Below are 13,770 nucleotides of genomic sequence, written 5' to 3' on the forward strand. Positions count from 1 at the left end.
TTAATCATTAGGGAAGGAGACAGGCCATTCGCAGAGGACCATTTTCTCTCGCTACCTACACACTCCTTAAGTTCCTCAAGTTCAAGACACATGCAACCCATGAGATGGCCACAGGGGTCAGCAGCCGCCAGCTCTCCTCCCTCGCCCACAGGCCCACAGCCAGAGTGCTCTACTCCCAAGGGGTAATAAAGCTTTATCACCAGCCCAGGAGACAGGATGGCGCCTGCCCGGGCTTTCCAGGAGCACACTCCGACTCCTGAGGCCAAGGGCTGGGACCTCCCAGGTCACGCCCCTGGGAACCGCTACAGCTGAGCTGGCTCCATTTGGCACTAACCGTGGCCCATCAGAACAGACCAGCCAGCAGCCGGCGACAGAATCAGGGACTTGGCTTGGAGAGGGCCTCAGACCCACATCAACGGCCCCAGCGCTGTTTCTCGCCGGCAAGGACCCTGGGCTCCTCCTTGCCCGTACCTACGGGCCCGGCCACTCCCCACTGCTCCCTGCTAGACCTTTCAGAGGGATCAGGCTCCTCAGCCGCCGGAGCCCGAGGCAGCCATCTCGACCTGCCAGAAAGTGAGGAGCCCTGCCAGCCCTCAGGTTCTAGGCCCAGAGCACACGCTGACACTATGGTCCCTCTGTCCGTAAGGTCACACAGCCTGCGCACAGCGGTCAGCGTCCTGAATTTCTGCAGTCACCCAGGGAAACGGTCACTGTCTGTGACAAGAGGGACAGTCCCAACAGCTGGCACTTACAGCTATTGGCTCACTTAACGCCCATTGCTCATCCCACGGCTGGAAAACGGCCAGTGCCAACAGGCTGACGCCGGCACGGCAGCCCTCGCCCCCTCAGCTTGTTGTCCTATATCTCTCCATGCTTCTACATGACTCCTATGAGTCCTTGAATCCTAGAACTTTCTACTGATGTCCTGGTATGGTACTTGAGGATTTTGGCACACCCCTCCCTAACTACCCTCCCCTAATCTTCCAAAATGGTAAGTCCCAATCTTTGGTTACATAAATACTCAATTTGTTTAATTTTCATGACTGTGTAAAATATCGTTCATTCCTGGGCCAAGAAGGACTTCAGGAGCATGTCTTGCCTCCCTATGGCTCCCTGTTTTCCTAGCAACAGTAACTGCCTCCTGGGGTCTGGGGCTTGGCCTCCACGCACCTGTCACCTTTCCACCCAGGCCCTCAGGCAGAGCAGCGAGGGCTCCTCTACGACCCTCCAGCTCTGGAGCTCACTGGGCTCCATCACTGTCGACCAGAAGCCTAAGCCTGGCTGATCTGTTACATGAGAGTGGAGGTGAAACGAAGCTCCCTGAAACGAAAGCTGGCAACGCTGCCCCTGCCCGGGAGACTCACGACTCCTCCCCGTGACTGAGGTCAAGCAGACGCACACGGGGAGTCTCGAGTGGGGCACACGCCTGCCCACGTGCCCCAGTTAGACAGTGAGCTCGCTGCCGAGCACACACAGCACACACGGAAAGACTGACCACATAGCAGACCACCGATCACAGTCAACGAGGATCAAAGAATCCACATCAGAAATGCCATCCTCTGAGCATCACACACAATTAGGCTTGAAATTAAGGACGAGATTTTAAAACACAGTTAGAAATTAGGATAACTTTTAAATAACTGATGAGTCAAAGAAGAAATCATAGTAGATTTTTAAAACTAAGGGAAAAAAGCTTATACCTAGAGCTTCCCGAGGTTGATGGATGGAAGCTGTTGGAGGGCAAAGCCATCTCCCGGGCCCTGGGCACAGCTGCAGCGGCCCAGGGAAGGGCCCTGAGGGAGGAAGGCCTGGCACAAGTGCCGACCATGGGGCGAGAGAGGGCGCCCCCCTCAGGAAGCCGCCAAAAGGCGCTGGAGGTGGAGGAGAAGCCAAAATGTGCAGGAAGTCACCACAAAAATCTCTGTGCAAAAGGGTGAAGGTTTAAAACCTTTGTGTTTTAATTGTATACCTAACCTGAAAAAACCCTTTAAGAATTACAACTTCTTAGCCACACGGATATAGACACAGATGTGCAAGTCTCAGCCTGCTGACTCTCAGCCTGGAAACTCAGAGGTCATTGAGGGTTTTCGTCCTCAGCCCACACCAAGATGGCATCGCTCAGCTCACCCAGCCCCGGCCGGTACCTCCCCCCGAGGGGCTCCTGCCCACTGGCTCTGCGCGTCTCTCTGCAGGACCCCGTAGCTAGAAGGGGGCTGCACCCTCCCCACAGCCCCTGGGGCCTGCAGCCTCTGCCCTCACATGCCCGCGCTCTTCACCCAGGCCTCAGGGCCACTCCCTCACCTGGACCAGGCCTTGCTCCAGCAGGCCCTCCTCGGAGCTGGTCCTCGCTTCTTCAGCTCAGCCCCCACCTGCCACACTGCTAGCACCTCTCCCGCCCACTCCCGCATACAGCACATGCTCAGTATGCACAAGGAACCCAGCTGTCCATTCACCACGGGGTCCCTGGGCCACACTGGTGCTCATCATGTGTGCGCGTGGACTGACTGTTGAAAGAACAAACGGGCACACTCAAGTCAGGACACACAGAAAGCTCCCCAGGGCCATCGGGGGCTTGGTGTTTTAGGAAACCTGGCCCCTATGTGACACTGTGGGGCAATAATTTTGGGAAGGGGACAGACAAAAGAGGTGACTCTACCTTCAACTACTGCTAAGACTTCAGGGTCAAGGGGATCCATGGCCCAGCCCCACTCAAAGACTGTGGGTCTCGCCAAGGTCTGCCTATCCCTCTCTCTGTCCAACGAGGTGCGGGAAGGAGGGAAAGAGCTTGCGATTGGAGCCTTCCCACCACAGACACCCCCACACCACCTGACTGAAGATGGGGAATGGGAAGGGAAGGTCTAGTCACAGCTCCAGAATTTGATTTGAAAAGGACAGTGTGCAGGCAACTGGTGAGAGTGTGAAATGGCACGGTCACTTTGAAGAGCATCTGGCCGTTCTGTAAGAAACTAAGCTTACACCCACTCGACCAGCATCCCACCCCTAGGCATAGCCCCCAAAGACATGAAAACGTGTTCGCACAAAGACTTGTATGCGAACGTCACTGGAAGCATTATCCACAAACCCTCAAGCTGGAAATGTACTAGCCCCAAACAAGTGTGCATATCTGGAGAATGGATAAACAAAACGTGGGACAAGCGCCCATGGAGCAATACTCTGCAGAGAAAGACAGGCTCCCAACACACAACGAGGGTGAAGCTCAAGACCCCACACACAGGGAGAAGCCAGACGCAAGAACACAGGTCGCAGGTCTCATTCACACGAAGTCCACGAGAGGCCACACTGATCTGTGCCCACAGAAAGCAGCAAACAAGGTGCCCATAGGAGGGAGGGGACTGTCTGTGTGCTGAGAATCCTCTGATAGGGACTGACATTACCAGGCACAAGAACCTGTCAAAACACAGAATGGCACACCTAGGATTTGTGCATTTCACCGTAGGTAAATTTTTACTCAAAAAAAGATGGGAAACAAACACAGAATGTGAGGTAGTGATTGACACACATGCTGATGTGTTCAGAGTGAAGCGTATGGGAGCACACTGATCTGAAATGCATCCCACTAAAATATAAGACGGATTGCTGGACGGACAGGAGGATAGACAGAGACAGGAAAATGTTGCCCGTGGAATGCAGATGGCAAACAGACACACGGGCGCTCACTGGGTCAGTCTTTCAGTTTGTATGCTTGAAAGTTTTCATTAAAAAAACCTTGGGGATAGGGGAGTAGCTTTCTAACACTATGGATGAGTCGCCAAGTCAGTCAATTCTGAAGGCAGGTGTGTGAGGAGCAGTGAACAGGAAAGGAGAGAGAGCATCCTGAAACTCAAGCTATTCAGAGCTTCAAGGAGAAGGGAAGATGTTAAACTTGGCAAAAGGAGTCTAAGGAGCGAGGCTCACGCACAGGGGAGGCTGAGGGAGAAGGGAGGCCAGCGTTGGAGCTTAGGAGGGGAGGCAACAGAAACACACAGGGGTGACTCACCTCCGTTTCTGATCGCCGTGACCCCTCGGTAGAAGTCTTCAAAACTGACCACGCCGAGCCCGCTGGGGTCCAAGTGTTTTGTTAAGTCCTTCACCTGCAATTGCAAGTGCGAATATGTTACCCAAGCCTTTACAAGATTGGAGCGGGAGGGTCATTCATTTGACCTTCACCACACTTGGAAAAGTAGCCCCTGGCAAGCTGCAGTGCTGACAGGAAGAGCCACCAGCTCCTCTGACCTGATGGCCACCAACTCCCTCCTTTCAGAGAACAGGTGGCATCATGGGAAGAAGTTGCCAACAGCACCTGGGGCCGTGAACCACAGACACAGACCCTGCCCTCAGAAGTCCACAGCCACGCTTCTCGACTGTGAAGAGAGTGTCAGAGTTTTAGGTATTATTCTGACCAGTGTCCAGATAATTATGCACAGCATAGACCCGCCCCTTCATCCGAGAGGCTTCCCCAGCTGTGCAGAGTCCTCCTGGTCGTCAAAATTCATCTAAAGTAAGCAGGGTCATTCACACATGGATGTTACAGAGAAGGAAGCTCTTCAGAAAGAAGATACATTTATATTTCCAAAAATAAACTGGATTTCATCAAAATTTAAAACTTCTGTGCTTCAAAAAGCACCACTACTGAAACTAAAAGATAAGACAGACTGGGAGAAAATATTTGCAAATCATATATCTGATAAAGGACTTGTATCCAGAACGTACAAAGAAATCTTACAACTCAACAAGAAGACCAACAAGAAAAGGTTTTTTTACTGGGCGAAAGATTGAAACAGATGTTTCATCAAACAAGATACACAAATGGCTGATAAGCACCTGAAAAGAAGCTCAAGACCGTAAGTCCTCAGGGAAACGCAAATTAAAACCACAATGAGGCATCACTCGGAATCAGAACAGTAAGTGCTGGCAAGGACGTGGAGAAACGGCAGCCTTCTCCATTGTGGGGAGGAATATAAAATGGTCTGTCCAATTTGGAAAACCATTGGGCAGTTTCTCAAAAAGTTAACCCTAAGCTCACCATCCAACACAGCAACTCCGCTCTTAGTATCAAGATAGAGGAAAACATGTCCCCACGAAGATGTGTACGCAAACGTCATGACGGCAAAAGAGCAGAAGCAACCCAAATGTCCACTGACTGAGGGACGGACAAAATGCGGTCTACCCACACAACAGACTACCAGTCAGCCACCCGAAGGCATGAAACACTGACACACACTGCAACCCGAATGAATCTCAAAAACATTCTGCTAAACAAAAAAGCCACACAAAAGACTACAAATTATATTCTTTCAATTACAGGAAATTTTCAGAAACCACAAATCTACAGAGATAAAAGGCAGATCAGTGCTGGCCTGGGGTTGTAGGGTGGAAGCAGGGATTGGCTGCAAACACCACGGGGGATCTTTTGGGGGTGTGGAAATGTCATAAAATTAGGCTGTGGTGATGACTACATACCTCTATAAATTTACTAAAATTCATTGAATTGTATACTCACCATGGGTAAACTTTATGGCATAGAAATTATACTTCAATAAAGCTCTTTAAAATTAAACGAATAGAGAGATTAAAAGGATTCAAGAGAGGCTGGCCCGGCAGTGTAGTGATTAAGTTCACGTGCTCCACTTTGGCAGCCCAGCATTTGCGGGTTCGGATCCTGGGCACGGACATACACATCGCTCATCAAACCATGCTGTGGCGGCATCCCACATACAAAATAGAGGAAAAATGGCACCGATGCTAGCTCAGCAACAATCTTCCTCAAGCAAAAAGAGGAAGATTGGTAACAGATGTTAGCTCAGGGCCAATTTTCCTCACAAAAAAAAAAAAGGATTCAAGAGAAAGTGACAAATATTGAAGTAAGGCAAAGAAGATCTAATATATGGATAACAGAAGTCCTTGAGAAGAAAAATCAAAGGTATAGAGCAAATATTAAAACTATATTTAAGGAAATTTCCCTAAAATAAAAAAAAAATTAGTGGCCAGCCCCATGGCAGGGTGGTTAAGTTCATGTGCCCTGCTTCCACAGCCCAGAGTTTCGCCGGTTCAGATCCTGGGTGCAGACATGGCACTGCTCATCAGGCCATGCTGAGGTGGCGTCCCACGTAGCACAACCAGAGGCACGCACAACTAGAATATACAACTATGCACTGGGGGGCTTTAGGGAGAAGAAGAAGAAAGAAAAAAAAGAAGATTGGCAACAGACATTAGCTCAGTTGCTAATGTTTAAGAAAAAAAATTTAACTGCATATTGAAAGAATACATCAGGCATCTAAGAATACCAACTCCCGACCCCCAAAGACCTATGTCAAGACTTATTCTGGAGAATTTCTTGGACTTCAAAGGAAAAGAAAAAAAATTCTTTGAATAGCTACGCAAAAATCAAGTGACTTTATGAAAGAAAATTAGATTATCATTCAACTTTTCGGTAGCAACACGAAGCAATGAAGAATATCCTAATTCCATCATTCAAAGTGTTGTTGAGAACTGGGATCCACAACATAATTGAAAAAGGCAAAAATGATGTAAGGCAGAAGAAGCTGGGCAAACACCTATCCCCGGAATTTGAATTTTAAGTATCACCATGAAGTCTCACTCATGATGTATTAAAAACAAAAACTTTTCAATTCTGTCCAAATAACAGTGAGCACGCCCAGCACCCAGGTGGTGGTATTTAAATTCCATTTCCCATTAAAAGGAACGAGGATATTGGAGAAATGCAAGGTGAGCCTAGAACATCTTCTCACGCCTGATGGCAAAGAAGCTCTCACAGACTTATTAGGCCACATGAAAGAGCTCAGAAACCTGAAGAGGCTCGCACAGCCCACAACGAGACGGGACGCACAGGGGCGAGAATAAGAAGTACCGTGGGCTGAGACACAGCAAATCACAGAGGCACAGCTGCAGTCAAAGAATACCTGGCCATCACTGCAAGACACTAGTGAACACTAGTGAACTTTATCATTGTGAAAACTGACACAAAGGGAAGAATCAACAGCAGCCTGCCTTTCCCACAAAAACTGCAACGTGGGCAAGCAGCAGTAGATGAGGGGAAGTATTCCAGCTGGAACTGTAAATGAAGAAGGATGCTGGGGTTGGAGCCTCACCATCCTGCAATCCCAATGAAGTAATGGACACAATCAAGGACCTTGGTGCCTCTACGGGCACAAAAAGACAGATACCACCTGCTCCTGATGGAAGCATGCAACACATACATGAACGTTACATACATGGTCACATACATGTGACCAACTGGCCATGACTGAGAGCTGCCGAGGCTGGGGAGGGGTCCTGGGGAGGCATTCACTAGTCTCTCTACTTTTGTATAGGCTTGAACTTTTCCATAATGAAAACCTTAAAGAGAGAGAGAAAGACAAAAAGAGGAAAGAAGAGCAAGAAAGAAAGAGAGCAAAGATGGGGCGCGAACGAGAAGACCACAAAAGGAGGAAACGACCACACAGGAAGCCCCAAAAGGCAGGATGGTTGGAGCATGTGAATACTTAGGGATGGGGTGTAGACAGGGCGTTTCAAAGGTGGAGAATCAGCGGGCGTGACCCCTGGCTGAGGCCAGACCCATTCACCCATGCCATCCACAAACACCCACCTGGCGTCCTGTCTACCAGGCAGGTGGGCAGACACCACCACCTTCAGCCCCCACCACCATCTGCTGACGACAGGTAACATAAAACCAGACTGGAACAGGACCAGCTCCAGCTGACTGACCCCACAGCCCAGGATTCTCGAGCCAGGGAGGCGTCTCCCCGTCCCCCACCACCCGTCCCCCGAGGGGCCCTGCGTGTTACTGAGACACCAGGCTCTCAGGTCCACTCGTCAGCTGACTTCTTGAAACAACAGAATGGGAGTTCTTTGTACAACACTTCCCTACTCATCTCACAAGAGCCTTCATTCCTAAAGCACATGCTGTCTAGTGAGACGCTTGCCGGGCACCTAAGAGTTACCTAACCCAGAATTCACAGCCGCCTCTGTGTCCTGAAGATTCCTGAGGATTTCAACAAGAAGCTACTAACTGAATACAAAGTACCAAGTTGTTCACTCTGAAACATTAACCCAATGCTTTTGAAACAAATCATTAGCTAGGAGTAGGCGCTTTTATATGTAACCATGTTAGAATAAGCAAGGATGAATCAAAGTATTTTTTAACTTTTTAAACTTTTTTTTCCAAAGTTTATTTTTTTATTTTTTTGTGAGGAAGATTGGCCCTTAGCTAATATCTGTTGCCAATCTTCCTCTTTTTGCTTGAGGAAGATTGTCGCTGAACTAACATCTGTGCCAGTCCTCCTCCATTTTATGTGGCTTGACGAGCAGTGCTAGGTGCACACCTGGGATCTGAACCTGGGAAGCTGGGGCTGCAAAAGCAGAGTGCGCAAACTTAACCACTATGCCACTGGGCCAGCCCCGCAAAGTATTTATTTTTTAAAGTCCACTTTAACTATATTTTCTTTATAATTTGGAGAATAAATCAACTTTCATGTTGCTGATGATCTGGGGGTGGTTCTCATTCTCCAAGCCCAAAGTACTCCATTCAGAGGCTTTCAGAAAAAAACGAGACTTTGAAAAATAAGAACCTGCCCTTTCTTGCAAAATCCAGCAAAGCTAGAAAACCAAGCTGAGAGACAGACACCAGAGCAGCCAAAGCCAGCCAGCACCCCATCCAGCAAATGGGCACAGTCAGGCACTGGAACAGCACGGCAGAGAAACCAGGCCGCACCCGGGGGCAGAGGGACTGAGCTGGCTCCACAGGGTTATTCGAATATGAGAAATTTACTAACAAGTTACACTGCTTCTGCTGCAGATGTGGATAATCTGCAAGAGAAGAAACCAGGACGGGTCCTCTAACCACAGTTCACTCCAACCACAGAAGCACCGGTCACAGAAATCACGCCGAGAGCACAGCACTTTGCAGGCAGAAAAGACCCCCATTTCTTTATCTTGATGTTACCACCAGACGCTGATTATGCCGTTTTCAACAAAGCCATGGGGATACTAGCAAGGGCCTCACCCTAACCAGTATTTACAGAACACTCCAGCCAAAGGAAGTGGAACACTCATTCCTTCCACGTGCACAGGGAACATTTACCAAGACACACCATATCCTGGACCATAAAACAAGTTTCAGCAGATTTAAAGGATTCAAGTCAACATCTTTAGTCATTAGGGAAACGCAAATTAAAACTACAGTGAGGTGCACAGCTATTTGAATGGCCATCCCGTTTACACACAGAGCTTGGGAGGCTGTGGAGGAGCTGGAATTCTCATGCACTGCTGTTGTGAACGTAAAACTATACAACCACTTTGGAAAACTGGAAATTCCTTAAAAGGTGAACCATACACCTAGCACATGATCCAGTCATTCACTCCTAGGTATTTACCCAAGATAAGTGCAAGTATATGTCCATAAAAGACTTGAATGATCATAGAAGCTTTATTTGTGATGGCCAAAAAAATTGCAAATGACCCGAGAGTCCATCAACATAAGGACACATAAACAAACTGTGGTATTCCATGGAAAGAAAAAAAAGGAAGAGCCATGGTGATAATAAGCAAAATGTTCCTGGGGGCCCCCTTAGCTATTCATAAACTTCACACCGGGCAGGAGGGGGCAGGGAGAGGAGCAACTCTCAGAAGCCTGATTATAGATCATTTCTGAACACAACACTGAGGCCTGCAGCTCGCCTACCTTACAGCACCTGCACTTCTTCCTAAGAGCACCTATAAAGCAGCTAAAGATCTATACAGTGGGCTTTCCCTGCTGCTTCTAGGAAGTCCTCTCAGCAGTCCTGAGTAGCACCAGCCTGTGCACGCTGAATGGAGCCCACCTGAAGCGCCCAGCCAGCGCCCGGGGCACCCAGAGCCCTCTGTGCAGACCGTCCACCTGCCTTTGCGCCTGGAACGGTATCCCGGACAGCACCCACACTCAAGACACCGTTTCCAACTTTCCTTACTTAGATCTCAGGTAAGAACAAAAACTAAGTCATTTTGGTAAAATTAGAAAAGACTAAATGTGTTATAATTTTAAAGTTTGTAAGCAGTTAGGAGACGGGAAGATATATATGCTCCGTTTCTTGACTGACACTGTTGGAAATAAGCCTGGAGTGTTTTGGGTTTTTCTTTTTGAGGCAGATTAGCCCTCAGCTAACTGCTGCCAATCCTCCTCTTTTTGCTGAGGAAAACTGGCCCTGAGCTAACATCCATGCCCATCTTCCTCTACTTTATACGTGGGACGCCTACCACAGCATGGCTTGCCAAGCAGTGCCATGTCCGCACCCGGGATCCGAACTGGTGAACCCCGGGCCGCCGAAGCAGAACGTGTGCACTTAACTGCTGCCCCACCAGGCCGGCCCCAAGCCTGGAGTGTTTTCAACAGACAGAGCTATGATTTTCAGTATGAGTTTAAGGTTGTGTTTCTTCTGGGGGATGGGGCAAGAGAGAGGCGAGAAAGGAGAAGGGGTGGGGGAGGCCACGACCACACTGAAGCGAGCTATTTCTTAAAGAACCACAGCAAATACAGCAAGATGTCAGCATCCATCACCTTGGAGTGGTGCTGACAAAGCAGTTGATGACATTAAGGAATTATTTTAATTATTTTTAGATGTGATAACGGTATGTAATTTTTTAAAAAGAATCCTTATTTTTTAAAAAAACATACTGAAATGTTTATAGCAATGAATAAAATAAAATGATAAGATGTCTGGGATTTGCTTTAAAACACTCATGGGGGGAGAAGACTGCCACAAGCTAACAATTTAGCAGAGCAATGGGCACACAGGGGGTTATTATACTATTGTCTCTACTTTTGTATATGCTTGAAAATTTCCATAATGGTAAGTTTTATTTATTTTAGTTTTGTCTTTTTTTTTAGGAAGCTTAGCCCTGAGCTAACTGCTGCCAGTCCTCCTCTTTTTGCTGAGGAAGACTGGCCCTGAGCTAACATCCGTGCCCATCTTCCTCTACTTTATATGCGGGACGCCTACCACAGCATGGCGTGCCAAGCGGTGCCATGTCCGCACCGGGGATCTGAACCGGCGAACCCCAGGCCGCTGAGAAGTGGAACATGCGAACTTAACCTCCGTGCCACTGGGCCAGCCCCCCCCTTTTTTTTTTTTGTAAGGAAGATTGGCCCTGAGCTAGAACCTGTTGCCAATCTTCCTCTTTTTGCTTGAGGAAGATTGTCACTGAGCTAACAACAGAGCCAATCTTCCTCTATTTTATATGTGGGATGCCTCCACAGCATGGCTTGATGAGTATTATGTAGGTCCATGCTCAGGATGCGAACCTGTGAACCCCAGGCTGCAGAAGCAGAGTGTGCAAACTTAACCGCTACGCCACCGGGCTGGCCCCAGTAGTAAGATTTTTTAAAGCACCAAATTATATAAGCTAATAAACTAAAAAAGGGGGGGGGGGGGGAGGCACAGAAAAGCAAAAAAAATGAGTGTGGAAGGACATATTTGCCATAGTATTAAAATGACAGAAATTTTCATGTTAGATAGATTCCTTCATATAAAACAAAACAAGTTTTAATTGAGGGTTTTAATTGACTTAAATTGGAAAAAACCTCTGAGCCAGCCCTGTGGCCCAGTGGTTAAGTTCAGCATGCTCCACTTCAGCAGCCTGGGCTCAGTTCCTGGGCACAGACCTACAGCGCTCTGTTATCAGCCATGCTGTGCTGGTGGCCCGCATAGTAAATAACAGAGGGAGGAGCGGCCCCCTGGCCGAGTGGTCAGGTTCTCGAGCTCCAATTTGGTGGCCCAGGCTTTCGCTGGTTCGGATCCTGGGCTCGGACATGGCACCGCTCATCAAGCCATGTGGAGGCGGTGTCCCACATGCCACAGCTGGAAGGACCCACAACTAAAAAAATACAACTATGTACCAGGGAGCTTTGCAGAGAAAAAGAAAAAATAAAATCTTTAAAAAAAAAACATAGAGGGAGTCTGGCATGGATGTTAGCTCAGGGCAAATCTTCCTCAGCAAAAAACACAAAACAAAACAAAAGAAACCTCAGGGGGGCCAGCCCGGTGGCGCAGCGGTTAAGTTCGCACATTCCGAGTTGGCGGCCCAGGGTTCACTGGTTTGGATCCTAGGTGCAGACATGGCACCACTTGGCAAGCCATGCTGTGGCAGGCGTCCCACATATAAAGTAGAGGAAGATGGGCATGGATGCTAGCTCAAGGTCAGTCTTCCTCAGCAAAAAGAGGAGGATTGGCAGCAGTTAGTTCAGGGCTAATCTTCCTCAAAAAAAAAAACAAAAACAGGGGCTGGCCCCGTGGCCGAGTGGTTAAGTTCGCGCGCTCCACTGCAGGCGGCCCAGTGTTTCGTCGGTTCGAATCCTGGGCGCGGACATGGCACTGCTCATCAGACCACGCTGAGGCAGCGTCCCACATGCCACAACTAGAAGAACCCACAACGAAGAATACACAACTATGTACCGAGGGGGCTTTGGGGAGAAAAAGAAAAAAATAAAATCTTTGGAAAAAAACAAAACAAAACAAAAACAAAAACAAAAAAAGGAACCTTGGCAACAGATGTTAGCTCAGGGCCAATCTTCCACACCAAAAAAAGAAAAGAAAAGAAACCTCAGGTATATAAATCTAAATCTTCTCGATTATCATAAAATCCCAAATTTTCTGTGTTACTCTGAGGTCTCCATTCTCTTCATGTAATTTATTAATAGCTTTTTGGCAGAGTAAAAACCCGATCCAAGGAGGGAAACAACCTCTGACGTGGCACAAAACCCTTTACTCACCTTTAGGCAAGCAGTAGGAAAGAGAATAGATGGGACATTTCAGTTCCCTCTTTTCTGGGACTGACTCCCATCTCCAGAGGCCCAGCTCGAGGTGGGCCCCGGCCATCCTCGGTTTTACCCAGCTCTGCCGGGACTCCGCCAAGACTCAGGCACTTCCTCTCCGGAAGTCTGTCCCCACACTTGAGGGGTGGACGGGATAGGTCAGGTCAGAGAATCCCCATCTCTTAAGCATTAAAAAAAAAGAAAAGAAAAAACCAATACTGAATTTCCACGTTTTTTGGGAGGCAGTGGGAGTATTAATTCAAACCTTTCAGCACCATGTTAGTCTTTTTTTAGAAAGCAATATTCTAACAGGAATCTTGCTGATCACACAGTAATTATAAGAATGTCAGATAAAATGACTTACAAAATCTAAACACAACAGGTGGGTTAAGAATTTGTGTAAAGCATCAGATAGACACATCAGAAGTTAGGGATGTGGACAGACGTGGCAAGAAGGGAGCTGCAAATGTATCAATGCGGATGCAACACTGTTGCTTCCCCTCCATCACAGCGAACAACTTCTACTAACAAATAAGGTATTTCGCAAGCAGCTAAGTCACTAGTGAAAATCCTGATCTTTCTGTGACGTTCTCCTGAAAATAACAGTTCCACATCCCACAAGCAGCAGGAATCATGAGTCATTTACTCGAGGTTGAACTTGGAAGCTTAATTATTGATATTAATATTTGTAAAGAGTAGATATGCTTGAGTGGGGGGTACTCTGCTGGCCAGTTCATTTTAACAAAGCCAACTGGAGGATTCTTAGAAATGCAAGGAAGTCTGATCAATTATGTTAGTGACACGCTTAATACAAAACCTGGAAAAGCTGTGTGCTCACCAGAGTGGGCACTGGTTTGAGTTCTCAGATCAGGAAAAAAAAAAAAAAAAATGAAGAAAGGCCACGCTGTGTGCTCAGGACCTTTGGAAGCGAGAGGATCCAAGCTTCCCATGAGCAGAGGTGACCT

General features: G+C 47.9%; 1 protein-coding gene across 7 annotated transcripts in view; it reads right to left on the bottom strand.

Annotated features, from left to right (window-relative positions):
- RAB11FIP3 (RAB11 family interacting protein 3) overlaps positions 1 to 13,770 on the bottom strand; it is an 81,254-nt gene that overhangs the window by 37,453 nt on the left and 30,031 nt on the right. For all 7 annotated transcript variants that reach the window (XR_011524649.1, XR_011524650.1, XR_011524647.1 and 4 more), the window contains one exon: positions 3,998 to 4,091. Coding sequence is in view for 3 of the 7 variants with exons in the window: in XM_070567229.1 (XP_070423330.1) it covers positions 3,998 to 4,091 (94 nt within the window). In the remaining 4 variants the exon portion in view is untranslated. The remainder of the gene's footprint in view (positions 1 to 3,997; positions 4,092 to 13,770) is intronic.

This window comes from Equus przewalskii, chromosome 12 (genome assembly GCF_037783145.1).
Source record: "Equus przewalskii isolate Varuska chromosome 12, EquPr2, whole genome shotgun sequence".
Taxonomy (NCBI): Eukaryota; Metazoa; Chordata; class Mammalia; order Perissodactyla; family Equidae; genus Equus; species Equus przewalskii.